General features: G+C 38.3%; 1 protein-coding gene across 1 annotated transcript in view; it reads right to left on the bottom strand.

Annotated features, from left to right (window-relative positions):
* sema3aa (sema domain, immunoglobulin domain (Ig), short basic domain, secreted, (semaphorin) 3Aa) overlaps positions 1–20,523 on the bottom strand; it is a 35,845-nt gene extending 15,322 nt beyond the window's left edge. Inside the window, exons 1-4 of the mRNA XM_058417528.1 lie at positions 19,988–20,523; positions 7,243–7,403; positions 5,340–5,402; positions 503–622 (exon numbers count right to left, since the gene is read on the bottom strand). Coding sequence (XP_058273511.1) covers positions 503–622; positions 5,340–5,402; positions 7,243–7,403; positions 19,988–20,099 — 456 coding nt within the window. The 5' untranslated portion in view covers positions 20,100–20,523. The remainder of the gene's footprint in view (positions 1–502; positions 623–5,339; positions 5,403–7,242; positions 7,404–19,987) is intronic.
* Between the last annotated feature and the right edge of the window lie 4,024 nt (positions 20,524–24,547).

Genomic DNA, 24,547 nt, shown 5'->3' with positions numbered 1-24,547 from the left:
AATAAATATGAAGAGAATTTAAAGTGTTCCCAAATGAAATCCACATACTAAATAAATGCCAAGTTAATGCACATCGTCTATATCCTGCACTCCAAATATTCCTCAGTGTTGCATATTGACAATAATCTTCAACAAAATAACTTCCACCCCGAATAATTAGGCAGAAATACCAAATCTCAAGCAGAAGCTATTTGCAACTAAAGACCAGCTCTTTCTCCACATATGAATCACCGTTTCTCAACAAATGTGCTTCTTTCCCCCTCTCTCATTTTTCACTTCTCTGCTGAAATCATTCACAAGGCGTCATCGGAAGTGTTAGCCTGAGATTATATCCTCTGAATAATTAATCTCGCTATCCTTATAGAGGCAGCGTGTGAATGTGAATCTGTCTGGGAGATGTGTTACATGAGAGGCAGCGAGGAGAAAAAATCTTGTTAAAATGATAAGCGATAAAATATTGCAGCACTGCATGTTACGTATGTGTGTGAGTGTGTGTGTATACCTCTGCTCTTTTGCCTATCTCCAGGTACGCACATATGGGATGAAACGCTCCCGTGCCACACACATATAGGTGTGTTTGGTTGTAGGATTGCAGCACCCGCACAAAGTTGGAGCACTCTTTCTGAAAAAGACATACGACACAGATTGTAAACAAACCTGCTTCTTCAGTATATGATTTAACATTAAATCACACTATTATTCCACCTAATGTTTTGGAAACACCCAAACCTCTCCTTTTGCATACATCATTTAACACTATAGATGATTTTGCATTATGTTCTGGATCATTGTCTGTTTGAAGGAAACAGCCACATTTCATTTCATTGGCAGATATATTAATAAAGATGTACATGAGGGGCATGCAAACTTCGGCGCTAAACCGTATAATATAAATTATTCATCCACGATGAGTGACCGATCTGTTCTTACGTTATGAGAACACATGTAAGTGAATAAACACGCTGTAATTTATATATACAAAACCGATTTTAACGTGTCCAAACCCTAATATTTTAGCTTGAAATGTCATTAAAATGCCTGCGAATTCCCACAGATTACAGTCCAACCCGTTCTATCCGTTTTAGTCACTCAGCTCACTCGCATTAGTGTGTATCTGGATTTAATGAGACTTAAACCACCAGCACATGTGACTAATCCCGATGCGGTATACACGAGACGGAGAGGAAACCGATGTGTGTGTGTGATTGTTTAGTCCATGAACGACTTCAAGGTTCATTTAATTAAGAGATACATGAAGGATGGCTTCCACAATAATAAACACACATTACGTAGTGCAAACATCTATTTAACACAGGAAACACGCAAACCAGATGAGTATGCATGTAATGATGTGTGCTTAACACACATGTCCATAGTCACAGGCACAGAGGTATAGATTCTTTTGTGTGCACGCTCAGGGACACACACACACCCTCCTTGTTAAATAAAAGAGAGCAACCCATCTGTATAAACAGCGATTATTCAGTGCTGTAGTGTGTAGTGTGTGTCATCTGCAGAGGGAGCTGACAGAAATGTCTTTTAGTGATGTTGCCATCTGTCTCTTTATTACTTCCACATCACCTCTTTTTCAGTTATAGACAAGATGTTACCGAGAATGGATACAGAAAGTAGGTGATATGGGCAGCATCATATCAGAAGACGAAATAAACTCAACACACTTGCAAAGCAGTATGAAAAAGTGAGAAAAAAAACACTGTAAAATAAATATGTGTAATCACAGAGTTCACTAACACACTAACAATGTTAACAGAGTCTCTGGCAATTATAAGTTACCCATCCACCAAATACACACACACACACACACAATAATAAGAGCACAACTATCATTAGCATAACACTCAGTCAGCTGCTTTGCAGCTTTTACACTTTTAGAGTAAAGCAGTACTTGAAAAATTTGCACACCCTCCTTTAAAATGATGATATGATTCCAGTAAGACATTTAATGTGAGTCAGATTTCACACATCTTTCATTTTCACAAGTACAAAACGACACATGTTTAAAAAAAGACTTTATCAGGTCTCCTGCTGTTGGATTTGGATTTTTCTAAAGTTCTAAAACAGCTTGTATTAGTTATCTATGCATGTATTTATGTATATTTATATCTATGTATGTATTTATGTACAGTATATATTTATACTCCACTTTCTGGTCATGTCTTTGCATCCATGTTAGTAACAGTCTCACCTAAACGCTTCATTATTTTATCCCTTTCTATGCAAGAACGATTTTATTTTCTGTTATAGAAATGTCTTGTGAAGGCTCTTTTCCTGATTCCTACCAGCACTACAATTTTGTCTATAAAAAATAGTAAAGAATTGACTCTTATAAATCAACAGACGATGAAAAATTACACATTTACACACTGCTAGAGTATATCATTAAGAACGTATATGTTTAAGCTTGTTAGTAAAGGCAACTTCAAACTACAATTTTTTATTCGAACTGATGATAACTTAGGATGATGATAGGAGGATGATATTATAGGAACACAACCATTGACAAGCTAGTGTGATTTGGTCCACACACAGTTTTGCACGGTTTATTGAAAATGGATATAACAAAAGTGTATAAATTTCTACATAATCTCCATTTCGTTTAATGAAAGCGTTCAAGCGCTTAATGAGTGTCCACATTTGCATAATCAAAATATTAGACTCACTTCTAATTATGCTGCAAAGCTTTTAAGGTTTTCATTTGGCTCACCCTCGTGTAGAAAGCATAAAATAAGAATGAGCGCATTAACATGAACCTGTGATTTGAATTATAGCTGACATTTATGTCAAAGCTGCTCTTATAGAAAATGAATTAATACCTTCTGAGCGATCTGATTTGTGACTCACTGCACTATAAATCATTATATTGTCCACCTTTGAGACACTGCAACTGAATATTAAAAATCAGGTTCAAGAAAGAGAGGCTATAAGAACTAACACAACACAACATTGCTCTTTGTAGCTCTTAAAATAAAAAGTCTAAATGCACACTAAAACGAGCCATTTGTTTGAAGCCAGACAAGCCACACAGCATCAGACTTTTATTTATGCTACTTAACCATGACTTTAACATCTCTGCCAACTGTATTTAACCAAACTAGGCATTTTCAATACTCATTAGTGTCCCTTTTGCAACATATACAGTCACAGACGGGAGTATAATTAGCTCTAAACCTCCTGATTTTGCTTCATAACTTTGGCAAATATAACAAAAACGGCTGTACATTGCTAGCTCTGTTTCATTAAACTGCACAAATATGTGTATACATTCCTAACAAATTCATTTTGGACACATTACAAAACACGACTTCTCCCAGTGTTGACTGACGTGTTTGAAATTTCCCGTAGCTGTTATTGTGTGAAAGCCTCGGCCCACGTGCTCCGTGCCAGACAGCACTCGGGGGTGGGACTCAGGCTCAGTGAGCTGTTCGGCTGGAGCTCCCTGCTGCTCTCTAAACACACAAAACCTCCAACACACAATGAGAACCACCTAGCAGGGCTTTTTAACTCTACTAATTACCGTGTAATTACAAATACACAATACGCCTGCTATGTTAATGATGGGAAACATGGCATTGTAAATAAAAGTATTATACCATAGCAGTACTGAATTCTTAAACCTGATTGGCCAGGAGATTCTGATTCATTTTTTAGAACAGCAGGCTCTCGTGCTAGTATATTCCCGTAGACATATCCACAATCGCACTACCAGCCAGAATCAGGACTGCTTAACAGAACATTAATGAGTCTACTGAAATATAGAGTTATCACCCTGAGCTCTGTTTGGTAGATTAGCTTTTAATCAATAGTTTAATCAGAACAGAAGTGATTTAATTAATAGGGAGTAAACAACGTCAGCCAACTGATAAGGGAAAAGCTTCCATTTTCGGATAAAGGTCCTTGTATAATTATGGGCTCTAAGTGTATTAACTCAGCCCTGATGAAACCATTAAGCAGAGTAACACACATGGTGGAATGTGCTGTCTGCTCTCTTCCACATACATGTGCTCACATAAGCTGATGATTGGCTAGTGTCCCTCTGATCTGATCTCCCATTTAGAGGGCAAGGCTATTTTCCTCTTTTGCTCTCCTGGCCACAGATGACAACCTCCAGCTTTTTCTTTTTTTTTGACTAAATATAAGGTCAAATCATTTTGTCATTCATTACCATACTTCTGGAGCTGAATGTACATAACATAGATGCTTGAAAGTCTCATCCATTGTATATAAATTGCCTGCAAAACCAATGTTAAATGAACTCTAAACAATCAGGGAAGGGTCCATCCTGATAAGAAGGGCTTTTCAAGGATTCTTGAGACTACAGATCCATTCACCCTAGTTTGAGGGGGACTTTTACGGGAAGTCCTAGATTAAAAAAAGACAAGGCCAGTCAGAATGACAGAAACTGCATTTGTACAGGGAGTTGATGTTCACAGAATTGCCCTTCTTGGTATTTTTAACTCTCACAAGTGTGGAGTTTTGAACAGGAAGAAGGACAGATGGACCAGCCGTCTCTAGCCTTCAGCCAAAAAGGAGAATCGAGAGACTTCTGACTACAGAAAAGGAAATAGCTTCGTAATGTCCTAATCAAACATTCTCACTTACTCCCAACATACATCTTTCCAGAACAGTTTCAGGGCATGCTTTAGCCTTAATGTTTCCTGGCTGGAATTTGGGGCTACAGTGTTTGTTTACTGTACGCATATCTGAGGAACGCATGTAAGAGCATTTTCTCATTAGGTGCATGATTAACTTGTGAATGTGCGCGAGTGTGCATGTGTGTGCATGTGTGTGTGTGGAGCAGGTGGTATGTGTTATCGCTGATGATTATGCCCACTCCCCCTCCCCTGGTGCCCCTCATTTCACTACGAAAGACCTCATGCGTGAAATTGGCATTAGATACTACACTCTAGACATGAAGACACACATACAGACATATACACAAATGGATACACACACACACAAACAGAAAGCAAGAGAATGCTCGATTTGCTTGTTGAGTAAATAAACTGTCTGTGATCAAGGCTAGGCCCCAAGAGTTCTGGCTCGGCTGCCAAGCACGGCACTCTGGGTAAATAAACATCCAGCAGGAACGACAGAGCAGACACACACAACAAAGACAGCAAGAATTCCCATTACCCTGCATACTTTCTTGTGTAACACACAGCATAGCATCTACACCACACATGCAGACTTACACATACAACAAATATAACGTTAATGCACAGTGATGTCATTGTTTCTAAATCACAGGCTCCGCACACGCCTGCCTGCGGTTTTGTTTTGTTTAAACGACACAGCATACTGAAAGCAGAGGTACTTACTCCCAGGTCTTTTCCTGCCCACTTGCATTCGTCTCGTTTCGAAGGTGTGGCCGGCCAGGCGATCTGCAAGACAGAGTGTGTTAATGTGTGAATTACCTAATACAAAGAACTGCAAATGATTGATGACTACATGAGGCAGGCAGTAAAATAATTGAAGATTAGTATCTGCCATCCTTCTGTTGTCACCATCTGTGGCAAATAAATGAAAGATCCAGCGGGACCTACCACTGAACAAATCTCAGGAGTCCAAATAACACACACACACAAACAGGTAAAGCTTAATTATTTAGCAAATTTACAACAGTAATCTAACAGCCACTATAAATCTTACGGATACGTACAGACGAAAAACAGTCAGCTAAACTGCTATACTGTCATATTTTATAAGATAAATTAAAATATTGGCATTATAGAATTCTCTGAATCAGTTTGAATCAAGCGGATTCACAATTTTTAATAGTGATTGTTTATTATATAAATAACACAATAAAAGCTGTTTACTTTCACATCTTGCACAACAGACTTAACAAAACATGCCTATTTTAGTTCACGCAATAGCACTTAATAGCGGTTTGATTCTCACTTCAAAAAAATCAATAACGATATAATCAAAAATGTGTCTTTATAGCAAAAAGCATTTGTATTTTTAAAAGTCTGCATCTAGCATTCTTGAAGGAATAGTTTTTGTTTTTACTTTAAAGTCCACAGCATGTGTAGTGTATGTAATGATTACAACAAACATGCTTCCTTGTAATGAGAGAAAAACAGAAATCCGCTTATCTGGGAACTCACTTATAATGGAAGTCTTTCCTTTTATCACACAAAAACATGCTAGTAGGTGAAATGGCTACACTAAATTGGTCCTAGATGTCAATATCACTAGTGTTCCCTGGGATTAGGGTCCAGATTCATTATGATAAAACTTACAGAAGATAAATTAATGAGTTATAATTAGTCCTTTCGGAGATGGGACTATGTCCAGTGAACTCCAAATAAAACCAGCCTCAGTTTCATTCTGGTAGTATAGGGATACAACAGAAACTGATGCTGATGATATCTATTGCTATTATCTATTATCTATTATAACCCTCTCTACTTTAATACATGGGTTTGTAATGCACGTTCTCAGACCTCTCAAGAGCAAATAAATAAAAGACAGAATGCTAAGAAAAATAGATGGAATAGTTTTCCCAAATAGATGGAAAAGGATGGAAGGTGTGTGAGAGAGAGAAAGACAGCTTTACTGGAATATACTGTATATCACTGAGTACAGATGGGCAAATGTTGAACATAAGGGAGAGACAACAGAAGGAAAACATGGATCTGATAAGCAAAAGAAAAGAAAAAAAAAGAACCAAACTACTGTGGACATTTTTAATGCAAATCTTCTGGACTTCAGACCCCAATCATGTCTTGGCTGATTGATTACATATGGCATAAAGTTCAAACTGTGTTAATTTCATTCATCCCCTTTAATCAGCTCCTATGAACTCTCACTGCCCTGTTTTGGGTTTTACCAATACCACTTATATGATTTGCTACAATGAAATGACAGGCTTGTACTCGAAATGCCATACTGCCCTTTACAAAGTAGTGGACTCACGCCAGTTTGGTGGTGTGGTACAAATCTTTGGCAATTATATCTATACACAAAAACGAGAGGTTGCATACACAGATTTTGCATGACTGTGGAAGATGATTTTTTTTTTTAAAAAAAGTATATAATTAAGCATTCTTCTCTGAGGTTTTGGAATACCAAATGCCCATTTGCTTGAATGCAATACGATCCTTTGGAAATGAGACTAAAATCATTCAATGCCAAAGCTATTATTTCAACAGAGGTAAGCCAAAGAGAGAAGGATTTGTCTTTGTGTGTGTGTGTGTGTGTGTGTGTAATTATTACCTGTTTGAGGTCTCTGTTAATGTTGACGAGGTCTAAAGAGAAGATATGGTCCTCTGCTCCTACTAGTAACCTCCCTCGCTCCTCATCCATTAGAAATGTGTCGTAACCTGAACTGTTTGTTATTCCAGTGAAAGTCACTAAATTACTGGAGTCCAACATTTCTAAGACAGAGAGAAAAAAAAGAAAAAAAAGAGAAAGACAAATGAGTCTATGGAGTATTATTGGCTCCTTGGTAAGAACACATGATGCTTGATGACAGTTCCATATCCACGTCTTATTTCTTCAGCATTTCAAGAAACAAAATTTTGAGAGACGCTTAGAGTATTTTTAATGAGTTATGAGGTCAGATTCTGAAATATCAGACTAGAGTTAGTTATAATCAGGCACCCAAGGATTCTGAATGTGTTCATGCCATTGGCTGAGTCTCTTAATCATTATTCTAAACTTGAGACAAGGATGGAGTATGGACTTGGACTTTGAGCATATGAGTTGAGTTGTATGAATGAAATCTTCAGTCATTTTCCCACAGTGTCTTCACATAGCAAAACTTTAAATAAATAAAACAGTTTTAATCTTTTGAATGTCAGGTGATGGAATAAAATGACAGGAAAAGATCATTAAAGTCATAATTATTAAAATATTTGCCTGACACACTGACAGCTAATGTAAAATTATTATTTTATAATTGTATGTAAAATTAAACTTAAAAATTAAATGGGCCTCAGACATGCAAATTTCCATAATTTTCAATTTTTTTTTAAAAAAGATATGAAAGTTAACATCGAGCAGAAAAATAATATTTTAGTAAAACTATGGATATTGAATTGAATTTGAATAAATGTTACTTAAATTACTCAAAAAGTGTTCACATCCAAGTATTTAAAAGTAAAATGACTATTTTATCAAAAAAATATAGGTCAGATGTTGTGTAAAACTATTTACATGCCCATTGTTTGTTTGATTTCATACTAATTATTCACTTTAAGGTAACTTCAATGTGTAATGAATATGTGAGACTAGTAGAGATTCGTAGTATACAATAAAAAGTGCAATAGATTTCACTGGAGGTTTTGAACATAATTTATATGCTTTGTAACCAAAAAAAATATAAAAATAAAAATAAAAACATATTTTAGTTTAAGATTTGTAAAATGCCATTTTGGTAGAAAAGGTAGACAACATGAATAATGAATTTTAAATGCAATCATAATAATCACATCATAATTAGATATAATAGGGCATGTGACAGGGCATTACTGGTTTAAAAAACATTGTACAGAATAAAATTTGTACAGAATGTATTTTAAGCAGTGTTTATGACACTTTGCTAATACCAAAGAGATTTGGTCGCAGTTTGCGTAGTGGATTATGTGTAGTCATAGACATACTAACAGATCCTATTAGCTTTAAAGTTTTATAATCTATAAAGTTTTGTACTATGCTTTCCTGATAATCTCTCTGGTATAGTTAATAAAAAAAAATCAAATAATACCATGCATTATGCAAAATTAGGGTTAGTTTGTTTGGTTTTGTTGATGTAAAGTGTTATGAACACATCTTGAAATGAATCATGTCATAACGTGCGATAAAGGTAGATGATAAGTGTAATGCATTTTCATAATGAATTATAGCAATATGTATAATCTATTCTGAATATCTGAATTTGAAAGTGCCCATATTTCTTTAGAAATATTTGACTTTTAGCCTATAACATACTTTGACAAGTTTAAAAGGTTTAATACATATTTCACTAGGACAGAGTGGAAATGTTTTATTTATTTATTTTTTCTAACCTTACCTAGTTTCTCTTTATGGTTATGAGTCAGGTTAACAAATGCACCGGTAAAAACAGCCAGTTTGACTAAACATGTCCAAAACCTTGCTAGCTAAGACTTCCTCACACAGTGAATGTCAGGCTTTGATCAAGTTTCTGGAAAGCTGTGTTGTGTAGAGAAATGGGCATACGCTGAATTCAATACACTCTGCAATCAGATACCAGCCGTCAAAATGTCTGTGATGCTCCTGCACAGCAGTTGCAATGAATTCAGGTTGAAAAAAACTTTGCTCGTAGTTGAGACACATGCACAAGAGAAACATTGTTCTGTAGTTCTCAGAACTATACATATAGTAAAACAAAGTCTAAAGTTCACCCTCTAGTGAGGAAGAGTAAGTGTGTGTACCTTTTCTTACAACTTTAATTCATTTGAAGCCAATTAAACCAAACGACATCATTGGAATTTGTACGCATTTTAATGAGAACAGGTTCAATTAGTGAAACTACACTTAACTGCTCCCACAGACAGTAAGATTACCAAAGCGTAAAGACAAAGAAGGCAGAGCAGAAGAGGTGGAGATGAAGCGTAGGAGAGGTAAATGAGGTGAAGTTAAGGAAAACCAGGCTCTCTGTAATCATTGCCAGACTGTGAAAAATCCCCACTTGGTCCGTTCCCGGCACCTCTGCCTATTCCGCAAAAGAAGCGAACATTTCTGCAATGCTTGGACAGCGCTCAGCACAGACTGTCTATGAATCATAATGATCAGTGACACGTAGAGACTGCAGTGAGTCTCTAGAGCTCAGATCGACGTGCTGCTGTAGTAGCCATCTGCATTTGATTCTGGACATCTGCGAGCTTGGAGAACAGGAGAGAGAGGGAGAGAGTGATTGAGAGAGAACGAGAGAGATAGAAAGTGAGAGCTCATCTATCACCGGTTAACTAAATGCCCCCATGGGACTACCGGGACAACGGTGTGTGCATCTCAGAACAAAGACTTGAATAGGCTTTTTGACTATCCTTTGTATGTGGCAGTAGCCATTAAGCACGTAGTACATGTAGTACAGAAATTTCCCAAATGCATCACGTGCAGTTAGAGAGCTGGAATGGATTTGAAAAGGCCCCAAATGATCCATCTCACAGTGAACAAACATTTGTTCAAGTGTTCTTGAGTAAATAGAAACCATGATGGGCTCCCAAATGAAACTCAACCGGTGTCCTGCACACGGGATTAGAAACATTACAAGGAATAAAAACAAAACCAAACATTTTTGCTTGAATGTATTGATTGAAAACATGAACAAATTCACTCTAGATTGTTACAGGAACATAAGACATCAGATAGTAGGATTCCTCGAACATGTTGAAAAATTTATACACATTTCTGGTTTATTAAGAGGGCTTTATTCATATCCATGTAAAGAATGTTATTAACCATTTCAGTCTCAAGCAGTTTCCATCTAAAGAAGAGGTATAAAATGTAAATGGAATGGAATGTAAAAATATCATTTCTAATTCAGAATCAAAATGAACTGAAAAAATAAATAGTTATTCATTCCGGTCATAAATAAATAGGAGGGGAAAATAACAATTAATAATTAATAATATCATAATATCCCATAGGTTATTATGGAAAAACTAAGCAGAAATAAACGAGAAGCTCTTTGTTAATCCAATTATCTACTAACTTTCTACGAAGAAGTTTATTACACAATAAATGTGCATGGAGGAATTCACAATTAACTAAGCAGTAAGAGTCTATGATTCATCCTGGAGAGCTACTAGCTAGGACTATTTAAAATAACTGCTGATTAAGCACTAACCACATTAGTGATTTCTCTAATAGCTAAATACTACTTTACTGAGCTCCAAAATAAAATCATATTTCTACTATATTTCTTTCACTGTGGCCAAAATCACTAAAAACTCTTTTATTTGGTCGATCCCTCACCAGATGCTGTGCAAAGCATTATTTCAATTAAAGCACTATTTTTATTTCTATCACTATTTTTTATTAGAAATATAACTCTGTACATCTATTGCGCATCTTTTTTGACATTATCAACTGATCAAGCTACATTCAGTTTGAGCAAGATCTAATTTAAACTTGTCCTCATCCTTCTGGACTGTAAACAAAACCAAAAACTAGAAATAAATCTGCTAAATTGTGATCAAGTGATCAAGCTCAACTGTTGGGAAACAATGGTTACATTCCTCAAATAGTTTCCCCTAATTTTTTTTCAGTCACACTTGATGCCAGAATTTTGCCAGAAGGGTTCAACGACATTAAAGACAACAACAACAACAACAACAACAACAACAACAACAACAACAACAATGAAAAGCCTCTGGTCTAAAACATGCCTAGTTCTGGTTCAAAATCTGAATACATTTTGTTCATTGGAGAACAAAAGAGTTTTAAAGTATAAATCTCATTTCCATTTACAACTAAGACATGCACTGTATTTTCCTTCTGGTTTTTCTCATTCTGTTTCTCTTTGCCCCATCTGCCTCACACCTTTCACTCCTGCCATTCTGGCAGAAGATCTGTCGGCTCGGTCAGTTTCAGCCTTCTCTGAGCTTAAAGAAGGTGAGAGTATGACTTCTGCCTGAACTTCAGAAAGATCAAGCATTTTTTCTTATATTTCATCACAAGAGGTGGCCTGCAAATGGGTAGTGATTAAACACACACACACACACACACACGATTTCAGAACGTGGCCATGTTACCTTCATGCGTATGATATGATTTTAAATGATTTGTTCAACCGAAAGGAACACAATGTTCTTCTTAACACAAATGAAGTCTGGTAGACTTATTAGTCAGACTTTGAGCTTTTGCTGTAAAGTCTGGTACGTTTAGTTATCAAATGCAGCCAATAGCCGCCTACTTTCGTGTTTACTCACCACTAACCACTCCAAGCAGACTCTTGTATAACTTTTACAGATGGCATGCTGTGAACTTTTGTTAATAATTATAAATTGCTCCAGAAAAGGTCATTGTGTCACAGTGGTTAAAAGAAATGCAAGTGTGGAAAGCCTAGTCTGAAGCTTGCAGTAATGTTACCCAAAAGATTTAGGGTGATAAAGAATAAGAGTTTCCTTGCAGATATAGTACAAAAACGATAGGATATCCAAACTCGTCTTGGCTGATTAGAAGATTAGATTTAAACCCAAATGGAGTTTGGTTTGGGAATCAAGTTTTAAGCTGAGGAAATGTAAAACAAGCATCATTCTTGTTTTTGTCTCTTCCAAATGTCCTCTAAATTATGTCAGAGGTTGTTGGAGGCGTTTGCAGAGTACGGATTTCAGTGTATTGTGTAACTGACTGTTTGTACATATGATAAAACTCTTGAATCTTGAATCTCGCTCTGGCTTGTTTTCACACAAACACATAAAATCACATCTGCTGGAGAGCATTACTAGAACATTCAGTAAGAATTCAAACAGGTTCTAAGATGGTTAGGGTATAATGTTAAGAGATAATATTCCATAACATTTAAAACAACATCTGCTCGTATATTGGCTTGCTTCATAATGTTATTAGAATGTTGCACACACAAAGTTCCTACGTCCTAGATGTTCATTAAAGCAGGGTTTTGGGAGTCAGTAACTCTTATACCGGAAAAAAAAAGAAAAATAAATCTATTGACCTCAGTAGTACAGGCTTATTTTATTGACTTATTTTATTTTATCTTATTATTATAATCCAACTATTAAATGTTAGGGATAAATATGCTATAAACTTAATTTTAAAGATTATAATTTTTATTCTATATTTCTGTAAAGCAGCTTTGAGTCCATTGTCCATTGTTAAAAGTGCTATACAAAAAAACTGAACTGAATTCAATATTCTTATACCATTTTAAACCATTTTATTATTTTATTATTTTATTATTTTACTTAAAAATTTCATTTTTGTCTCTATTTTTATTTTGACTCTATTTTTTTTTTAGAACACATTATTTACAGGCCTGTGTGTTTTAGTTAGCATTAAAACCATGCAGTAAACCACTCAAGTAAGCAAAAGTATTAGTTGTGATTTCCACCATTGTAACAGAATTGAAACCGAACCCCCTGTGTGTGCTTGATGGATGCCTTAATCCATTTGCTTTAAACAAAAAGTTCTTACAACTGTAATATTTAGCTAAAATTGTTCACTGGGATTGCTTTATATTCTTGGCTACATTTGAACGAAGCAAACAGACAAGTGCTATTACACACAGGATTATTATAGGACATTTTCAATCAGTCATAACAGTCCATTTGCAGTTGTGTTCTGTGTGTTTTAGGGCTCCTCTGTGTCTGCGCAGTCTGCCACTGGCCGTCATAGAGAGAGAGAGAGAGAGAGAGAGAGAGATGAAAAAAAAGAATAAAAAGAAAAGCAGTATTTCAGATGGTTTTGGGCGCTACCTATTTATTTTAGTAAGAACAATGGTGCACTTCAAACCACGCGTCAGCCTCTGACCCTGTTTCAGCCCCAGTCTCACTGCCAGACAGCTCACTCACATCCTCTCCAGCGCTTAGCAAGCGAAGTGTGTGGTGCGGTTTTGTTCAGGGTTTGTTCGATGCCAGAGTTCACTATGCTTACGGAAACTTGGACCTTTGCTTAACATGCTGGTTTGAATGTCGCTCTGAGACTCTAGTTTTGCTTCACTATGCTTGGCTTACACGCTCTTCTGCTTAAACCTTTCTTCATATATCATGATCTGGCTGCAGGTTTGTGACAGTAACCTCGGTAACAGAGCTGTGCGCCAGGCTATGAGGACATTTTGATTGACAGCTCAGGACAGGCGGTTGAGCGGAAGCAGGCACCCGCAGAGTCATTCGACTCCCAAAGACACCAACAGGAAACATAATCAGCGTAGCAGATAGCCCCCAAAAGACAGTGTGTATGAGTTGGGAGTGATTTATGGCTTAGAAAAATTACTCGAGGCAACAGTGCAATCAGTGAGGTAAAGCCTAGCATCTATTTACCTGCATATAAATACGGTTGAGTGCAGAAGTTTACATCCCCCATGATTTCTGGGTAAAATTCTTATAGAAATATCTCCACATGAGCTCCACAAGTGCATAATAATACATTTTTGATGTATTATTGTCACACAGTTTATTTGTCTTGATTGTATATGCTTCATTTACTTTCACAATTGATTTCTAATTTATTTATTATCTAATATATTTTCTTGTCTGAATTTTTAAAAAATGTGAATTTTTTAAAATGTGAATTGCTTTATTAATGTCACATATTTACTTATAGTATTCACATGCGAAGTGTACAAGATATAGCTCTATTTTAACAATTCATCTCCAGTATAGAATCCCATTAAGTTAACAATGAAATGTTGCTGCATCCTAAAAACAAGGCAACAATCTAAAACACGGCAAAATCAACAGACGCTCCAAAAGCTGTTCAAAAATTAGTCAATATGTGTATATGCATTCTCCTGCTTGCATGTGCATTCATTATTGTGTCTAACAATTCCCAATTTCTCCTCTGTTTTAGCCTGTGAAACAGCACTGGGACGTTATCCCGAGGCGGCCCTACTTGGAGAGTGTGTGGAAGTGTTTAATTACTCCTGAATGTGCCCTGGACATGCCAAGCAAACCGCAGAGACTGCTCGAAGCACGCCTCTGGCCACAGAGCATGCAGCCAGACACTGCTGAGACAGAACTTAACTCTCCTCCCTAGTGTCCTAGATTATACACTGACTCGTAGAGAGAGAGAGCGAGAGAGAGAGAGGAAAAGAGAAAGCAGGACATCATTAATATCACTAATGGACTGGAATGCTACAGGGAGAAAGTCTGTGGTTGGAGAAGAATGAGGTGGAGGTTTTCTCATAGCACCACTGGGATGGAGCTAAAAGTTTCTTACTTGCGACATATTCACACAAACACACACAGAAAGACACAGAAGCCTTGTGACATTCAATACTCCCAAAATGCTTTTCTATGGATATTGACATTCCAAGACAGGTGCACTCTTTCCTGCCACACTGCTCCCAATGTCCAGTCTGTAACTGGATCCGCAACACATGACCCACAGGTGTACATACTAATAGACACTACCATATCATCAACATCATCTCTATATCATCATGTCTGCCTCATAGAGGAAATGAAATAATAAAGTCAAATAGGGGTTGATAAGGTGTAATTGGACCTAACACAGTTCAGTGAAAAGGTCAAACCTAAAGAGGAAAGCTAATTCTCTGCCCAGATTGCGCACAACACATACATATGCTTAACTTCAGTCCACTTTCAAATCCAAGAGAATTAGATGTATAAAAGCACAGAAGAGAAGAAGAAAAAACATAAAAAAATGAAGTCAGACGTTTGACAATAAGTATTTAATAAGTATTTATTGCATTTTTCTGCTAATTTAACTCTTTTTAATCAATTACGTTGTCATAATTTAGGATCTATTTAATTACATTTTAGAGATTACTGGTCAACTTTAACAATGCCTATTTCCTGTTAATGCTGGGACTAAATGTGGGAAGTGTAGTCCATTTATTCTAAATGATCATGTAATTTTTAATACAGATGGAAAACTCCTCATAGCATCCTCTGATTTGTAACACCTACTCTGGTCCACTGTTGCGTATTCACATATTAATCGTTATTAACTATTTATTTAATTTGAGACTGCCAACAGTACCACATATTTGAGATAGAAATAATGGTTGAAATACTCAAAGCCTTTGGTTTATAGTGATGAATGGTGCTTGACCAGCCTTTCAAGTTCCACCTCATCAAACCCACCCTTTCTGCCTGTCATCAGATGTCATCACCTTTAAAGGAAAAGGAGAGATGGTTTAAGAGATTAACTTGTCGGGGGTGGAGCTGATTTGTGGGTCCGAAAAAAGGATTTTAAATAATATCAATATCCACTGAAAAGCAATATTGTAAATCACAGTTTTTACTGAAGTATCTTAAAAATGATCTGATGATCACAGGTTTAAAAGCTTGACATGTCATATATTATATCTCTAAAAACAGCAAGAGGTCAAATCTGGAAGTGGAACATTTAAAGGTGGAAATTTTAAAGAACTGTTTCTCTATTAGAAAGGGTTCCAAACTAGCAAACTTTTAGTGGTCCAAGTATACATAATACATTGTGTTAGGACTGGCATGCAGAGGAATCCAGTTTTTACTCTCATGTGAGCAGGAGCTAGAGTTCAGATACAAAACTCAGAGAACACCACATTCACTTCTTTCAGATCATTAATCTTCAGAAAAGACTTTAATATAGTCTTTTAAGCAATAGCTGTACTTTAAATTACATTTTGTTTATATTTAAAATAAAATAACTGGAGCAAGCAATATCGGCCAGACTTCCAGTGAAAGCAAACAGGATTGGTTGGAATTCCTTTAGGAGAATATAGGGATGGATTTTAAAAAGCTGAGCTACATTAAACAAATAAATCTCTTGAAGAACCCTTTTCTAAGAGTGTAGTAGGGAGAAAATAACTATGTATGAATGTACTGGATAGGCTGCGTATCAGTTGAACTGTGGAATAATTGCACTGTGAGCATATAATTCATTCATTCATCTCCAGTAACCGCTTTATACTGGTCAGGGTTGCGGTGGATCCGTTAGTCGCCAGTCCACCTACCAGTAGGAAACCCACAAAGACACAAAAACTCCACACGCTGTTACTGTAACCCAAAGTCAGATTTGAACCAGAGACCCTGGATCTGTGAGACAGCAACATCCCATTCATGGAAGTATGAATTACAAAGTGGATGGTGTGCTTTCTAGAGATTTCTTCTCCTATTATGAGCCAGACAATGCAGAACATACAAATGCCCTGATAGAGATAAAAATGAGAGAGAGTCAGAAAGGAAGACATACTGAACTGATATTGTTAACTGCTGTGGCTTGGTGGTGAAGGCTGGGATGAAGTGAACAGTTCAGAAAGAGTGTGTGAGAGACAGTGAATTGGGAGAAATAGAGAACAACACAAATGTCTCCTTGTATAATAGCTTCCATCCCTGAAGTCTGGGCCGGTGCCATCCAGCACTTCCTTTGTCAACAAGCGAGCAGTCGCTATTACAGACCTCATCCAGACTGCACCCAGTGTCTATTTTGGAAGATTTAGGTTGAATTCCGATGAGTCACAATGGCTCCCCATACCAGCGCCATCCCAATCAATCCCAGGATGGTGCTGGCCAGGGTAATGAGATGGGAGGCCCTGCATAATTACTCTGCAGTGAGTAATTATCAGGTTGTTTCACAAGCTCTTTAAACTCCTCCGCGCATGCTGGTTGGCCAGGACTCGGGCGACGGGGTTGCCCTGTTAAATAAACCGACATCTCAGTGGGCTGCACACACATGCTGCTGCCTGCAGGGGGCACTGTTTTCATTTCCACTAAGTAGGAGCCAGCCACAGAGAGAAGAGCAAAAGAGAGGAAGTGCTGTACTTATGTGATGGCATCACAGGCCGGATGGGGAAACCTTTCACCTGTGTGAAGTACTGAAGCACAAAATCTGGGATGTGGCATTAATTTTAGGAATGCGTCAGAATACCATGGATAACACGTGAAACAATGCAACGATGATGTTGACAGGAGCAATTTTCAGCCCCAGCCAACAGGAAGAACTGGGTAACAAAAAAAAAGAAAGCAAAGGCTGGTGGGATAATTACAGGACCAGCAGACAGAAAAGAGTATCCATCACCTGGCCATCGCTCAACAACCGCCTTCTCTGGGATTGTTTGACAGGCCTTCCCCTAGGGAAGACTGCCGTTACTGGCTGTCACTGATGATACAAGCCATGATAAATCTACGTAGTTTGTATGTGTCTGCGAAGAAAAAGAGACCAGCCCTCCCTCGAGAGTGTGTTCTCCTCGTGCTTGTTTAAGAGCGCGTCCCTTGAGAGTGGCTCGGCACATTTATTTGGCTTAATTACTATGCTGTATTCACAGGGGGGAGTGCGAATGAATGACACTTCACTTAACGACCAGCCTCGTCTGGCCAACTACTGTCTGCCGGCTCTTTTCATTAAGCCACTCTCTCTTTCCCTCTCCATCCCTCCATCCGTCTCTCTCGCTTGCTGGCACTTACAAAGAGTGTGGGTGTGAATGCCGATCTGTCACTCTGCGAGGCATCAAAAGAGCCATCAAACACCTGTGGACCACTCAATAACACACACACATACACACACACATAGACACACACATAACTCTATCACCATGGCCAGGTGTCTAATTATCTTAGCCTGGCTCTATCCTCACATCTAGCTCGCCATAAACACGTCTACTGTCTCTCTCTCTCTCTCTCTCTTTCAGACACTCTCCATCGTCCATGCTTTCTTACAAACTGGGGATCTTTGTACCAAACATGGCACTCAAGTGTATTTTTTTTAAATGTCACACTCATCTCAGATTAGTCCTTTTTGGAATCCTAATGTATGAAGTTATCTGTCAATTATTTCCTACTCCACCACTCCCTCTGTGTCACATCAAAGATGAATGGCAAGTACCGCTTATTTATTTCCTTATTTTTTTGTTCATTAGAAAGCAGCCGCTTTGATGTCAAACATATTTCCCACAATCCTTTGGGCCATCCCAGCAGTGGTATTAGCTCTAAGAGGCATGTGATTGGCTACAGGTGGACATGCACCTTTTTCATATTAAATCCTTGCAGCTATTTTTTTCCCCCTGAAAAACACATGCTGGAGTGCAGATCCTAACCACATTCCAGTCTGGTACACTAAAGTTGTTGTTTTTTATGTATATTCAGTCCTGAGCTGTACTTTCTGTGAATTTTAACCGAATCTCTGTGAGCATGTGTGTGATTTCTCACACCATCACTTTTTCGGAGCAGTTCAGATGACAGGCTGAGGGATCAAAATAACTCGTGCCAACTATAAAAGTAATGAGAGGGTGTTTTAATGGCTCGCACTGGAGTAAATCTAAGCCTAAGCTTCACACTAACCTTACAATCAACACCAGCACTGGAAGAAGTATACATGCTAACGTGAGCTTTTAAAAAACAACTGAGAGGGAAAAAATAGAGCGAGAGAGAGAGAGAGAGAGAGAGAGAGAGATTGCCACTCTATGTCGAGTCATATACTTTTGGCCATGTGTCTGGACAAAGAACCGCAGCGGCTTGCCTAGCTGACAATAAAAGAGAAATGGCCAAAAATATGGCAAAAATGCTGGTGCTTATTTCCATTTGAGATGAAAGAGGCTGGCTCAGAAAAGATGTTGTGCTAGTTTTTGGTTCTCCACAGTCTCCATGCAAAATAGCACTCTGTCCCAAGAATAATGTTCCCCACCACCACTACAATTCATGTCAGTTTTCACACACTACAGCACATTACCAGTAATGCATGAGGGTTTCTTAGGGTATGAGGGCACTTCCCCATAGCTATACTCTATACGCATGTACGCACTTGAATCTGTGTGACTTTTTTTTTGTTTAAACCTGAGTGCAACCATTAAACTCCAAAGCGCAGGATAGCCGATCGGGTCGTTACAGCAGGAGACAGCTCTTGGTTATGCATGGCAGCTATAAAACAGGGGACCGGGCACAGGGTTCAAACCTGAGGAGAGATCCCAACACGGGCCAACACATACAGCTCCATTTCCCTGAGACCTCCCGGAACATATGGAAACAATCTGTCAGAGCGAAATGAGAATAGACGATCGTACGCCAGCGCAAGAGAGAGAGAAAAAGAGAGAGAGAGAGAGACAGAGAGAGAGAAAATAGACAGAAATGAAAGAGTAGAGAGACAGAGTGGAGCTGGTTCAATCAGAGAGGCAAAAATATACAGAACGGTTGAGTTTGTACAGACAGCAGACAGAGAGAAAGATGGAGATAGATAGATAGATAGATAGATAGATAGATAGATAGATAGATAGATAGATAGATAGATAGATAGATAGATAGATAGATAGATAGATAGATAGATAGATAGATAGATAGATAGATAGATAGATAAATTAAATTCACCCAAAACTCACCATTGTAGGAGAGCCGGAGCCGTGGAACGCTCCTCTTAGGGTTCTGCAGGGCCACTCTCCCGGGCAGAGCTGCCATGCCCAGCAGGACTACAATCCCAAGCAGGTAATCCATGGTGCTGGAGCGCCGGTCTCCAGCCCACGGAGGGCTCCCGGCCCACAGTGCCCGGGGAACAGTACTTCCCTCCTGGGTCAAGATCTCTGCAGTTGCTCCTCTCCTCTCTGTGCGCTCCGAGGCAGATCCAGAGCGTCCGTGAGCGTCTCTACAGGAGGCAATCCGAGTCAGATTCTCGGCGAGGCAGGCAGGAGCTCACATGGCTCCATGTGGTTGGGAATGTGAAGGGGGTGAGGTGTGAGGTGTGTTAGGGTTTAAGGTGTATTCCTCTGTGGCTCTGGAAGGTGCTGAGTGTGAATCTGTGTCCAGGGACTGCAGACTTTGTCATGGATCCCGTAACATCCACGCTTCACACTCACTCACACACACTCTAACACACACTTCTGGTCCTGTCCAGTGCACAGGCAGACTGAGAGGGAAAGACAGAGCAGTACACCATCCACAAGAGCGGAGGGGAGGGGAGGGGAGGGGAGGAGAGAAGGGAGGGAGCGAGGGAACGCAGCTGAAGGTGGAGGAGGGGGGTGAACGAGTGAAGAATAGACACCCCTCTGCACAGGTCTGACGCTGTCTCAGTCTCAGAGACTTCTACCACGTTTACTCCGACTCTGACTCTACCTTTTGATTTAGAAGATTGTTTCAAATTTTCCACTTATTACTTTTCATTTCTAAAACTGTTGATTTATTTTAATTTCTATTAAAATGTACAGAAAGGCTTTATTGCATTTTTAACTAATAATTCTCTTTCTTTCTTTCTTTCTTTCTTTCTTTCTTTCTTTCTTTCTTTCAGTTTTTTTACTTCTTTATTTATTTTTCTTTTTTAATTCATCCTTCTTACTTTATTTTTGTCTTGTCATTTTTTGTGACTTGCTGGACTTCTTTCTTTCTTTCTTTCTTTCTTTCTTTCTTTCTTTCTTTCTTTCTTTCTTTCTTTCTTTCTTTCTTTCTCAAATTTTTTGGTTTTATTTCTTTTTTCATTTTTCTTTCTTGATGTTTTGAAGGTCTGGTCTTTCTGTGGTGCTTGATATTCCTTCCTTCCTTCCTTCCTTCCTTCCTTCCTTCCTTCCTTCCTTCCTTTTTAAATTCTTTTTATTGTTTATCCTTCTGTCTTTTGCGCTTGACTGCTCAAATTTCTGCTCTTTCCGGGGTGCTTGACTTCCTTCCTTCCTTTATTCCGCCCATTCTTCCTTCAAGTTTGTTGCACACTGTTCTTTCCAGGGTGCTTGACTACTTTCCTTCCTTTCTTCCGCCCATTCTTCCTTCAAGTTTGTTGCACCTTCCCCAGGTGCAGTCTATAAAGATAGAGAATCACAGTGAAACACTTGACAGACAAAATCAACAACCATATTGATAATATTATTGGAAATTGCTGCAGCTGTGATAAACATGACACAGAACTAAAATGGCTATAAATCCAGTGAGCTCTGGTAAAACCTTCCATCTTCCCCTTTATCTCTCTCTCTCTCTCTCTCTCTCTCTCTCTCTCTCTCAGACACACACACACACACACACACTCACACAAAACACACCCTGAAGACTGTGCTATTATAAGGTGTTAATGTGTCATTTTACAGTGCATGTGCTAAGTAAGGAATAAAACAAGCAGGAGCATGCTGTTATTGGAATGTAATCATTCAGGACTGTGAGGTTTTTTACACCATAAAGCTGATTATTTTTCAATAACAGCACACCCTTATGTGTTTTATTCCTCTTATACCACTGCAGTGTCCAACACTATTTCTACTCACCAACCAGAATCACGACATTTAAAAGAACTCTGAAATAAATGAAAGAAAAAAAAAAATACAGCTTGGGTGTGCCACAGTTCTAGGAAAAAGCACTGGCTTTACTTAAATTTATTTATTAATTATAAATTATAAATTTTTATTAAACCTTTCTTTCTCTTTCTTCTATCTGTGCGTTCGTCTTTCTTTCTTTCTTTCTTTCTTTCTTTCTTTCTTTCTTTCTTTCTATCTGTGCATTCGTCTTTCTTTCTTTCTTTCTTTCTTTCTTTCTTTCTTTCTTTCTTTCTTTCTTTCTGTCTGTCTGTCTTTCTTTCTTTCTTTCTTTCTTTCTTTCTTTCTTTCTCTCTGTCTGTCTGTCTGTCTGTGCGTTCAGACTGATTACATTCAGTCTGTCTGTCTGTCTGTCTTTCTTTCTTTCTTTCTTTCTTTCCTTTATGATTGGACATATGTACACCTCCTGCTTGCTTGAGCATGTCCACAAACATCTGATCACCCCCGGCCCCAGACACTCTCTTTGGTTGTTTACACCAAATCTAAACGAAGTGTCGGGGGAGATGAGAGACAGGTCATATACATCAACACCTCCAAAAACCCACAGCAATCTCTTCCCCTGCCAAACATCCTGGAACATTAGTGAGGTTAAGAGCAGCCGGAACTGCATCGATCAAGCAAAGCTAAGGCTTTTTGCCTGGGTACTAGCTCTGTGTTCCTGAGTAACTGTTTGCGGAGGCCGGTCCAGGATCGGCGCTTTCAGTAATGAATGATGTCTTAATAAATTACCACGTGGCAGCGTGGGACTAAAAGGAGTGAGGATACTGACACACTGATTCTCGAGGCCTTTCAGCGGTCGGGCAGTAAAAATAGCACCGAAATAAGATACAGACAGGAGCTGTCGCTGTGGAAATCTCTGTCAGATAGAGCTGTGCCAATAGAGCTGTGTGACTGACAGTGTGTTTGTGTGTGTTTGTGTGTGTTTGTATGTGTTTGTGTGTATTTGTGTGTATGTTGAGAATAACACATAAAATTCATACTAGGCATTTACACATACACTCCTACACATAGACTTAAATGTTTTACATTACTCAAATTGCAGTGAACATTATAGACAATCACATGCAGCAATATTTTAAGCAATTTGAACACACGCACACACACACACACACAGACACCCACACACAGAAATCCACCCTTCCGCTCTTCTCATGAGAGATAAAAGTGCACTCTTAACATCCTAGTTATTCATCACAACCTCACATCCCACTCTGATACACACTACATACCATGATATATGTGTTAGTTTATGTGTGTGTTTGTGTGTGTATGAGGGCGGGTTGTTTGCATATGAGTGATGCATCATTCTCATCATTATCATCAGGACCGCCTTGGTCAAGGTCCTCCATTATCCATTTCCTGTTTGGGGAGGGGAGCACAGTTCCTGTCCTGGTAGGACGTCATTGTAATATCTAATCGCCCCCACAGGTCAGTCCACCCTGCTTACTGATTCAGCAGGTATCAGCACACACTCACACACACATACACATTAGGATAAGGGCTGTGTAATGGGAAAAAGACAAGCAGAGGAAAGACAAGTGGAAAAAAGACAAGAGGGAGAAGAAAGAGGTGTGATATTTGGTTGGCACCAGACTACACACTCATCTCTGCTCACATCCTCTTCACATGGTGATGAGAGCTCTGCCATTACAGCTTGCTCACTCGACAAATACTACAGCTTAGTGTGTGTGTGTGTGTGTGTGTGAGAGAGAGAGAGAGAGAGAGAGAGGAGGCAGAACACAGACACTTGATAAAATCATATTTAAGACATTTTCAGTCTAGGTTTTTATGTGTAACGTTAAATAAATAAATGGATGGTGCACAACAGAAAGTGTTTACCTGTTTGTTAGAATATTGTTAATATCCCATGAAAATGATATTAGAATAATTAATACTAAAATAAATAAAGGCATGACAAGGCAAAACAACATGATATATATAAATATAATAATTTATATATATATATATATATATATATATATATATATATATATATATATATATATATATATATATATAGAGAGAGAGAGAGAGAGAGAGAGAGAGAGAGAGAGAACTTTTATGTCCATCCCCATATATGAGTCTTTCCTAAACTGTTGGAAGCACACAATTGTCTAGAATACCTGTACACTGTAATATAACTTATAATAGTAAATAACTATTTACTATAAGTAAATGTAAAATAACTTAAACCAGTTCCATCATAACAGTTTTACCATGTACAACATGAAGTCCATAAAAACCTGCTTTGCTAAGGTTGGTGTGGAAGAACTCGACTGTCCTGCACAGAGCCCTGACCTCAACCCCACTGAACACCGAATGCCGAATATACCCCAGGCCTCCTCACACGACGTTCGCGCCTGCTCTCACTAATGCGCTTGTGGCTGAATGAGCAAATCCCCACAGTCACGTTCCAACCTCTAGTGGAAAGCCTTTCCAGAAGTGTGGAGGTTATTATAACAGCAAAGGCAGGGCTAAATCTGATAGATTAAAATTTGACTTTTTAGCTTAGTCCTGTGTTATCCTATGCCTACATGTCGTTATGTAGTGCCAGGGAACTAGAGGAACTTTGTTTCATTTCATTATGCACTGCCTCAGCTATATATGGTCAAAATGACAGTAAAAGCTTTATGACTTGACTTGAAATCTGAAATG

This window comes from Hemibagrus wyckioides, linkage group LG19 (genome assembly GCF_019097595.1).
Source record: "Hemibagrus wyckioides isolate EC202008001 linkage group LG19, SWU_Hwy_1.0, whole genome shotgun sequence".
NCBI lineage: Eukaryota > Metazoa > Chordata > Actinopteri > Siluriformes > Bagridae > Hemibagrus > Hemibagrus wyckioides.
Note: the sequence above shows the minus strand (reverse complement) of the source record. Positions and strands in the feature narration are given on the sequence as shown.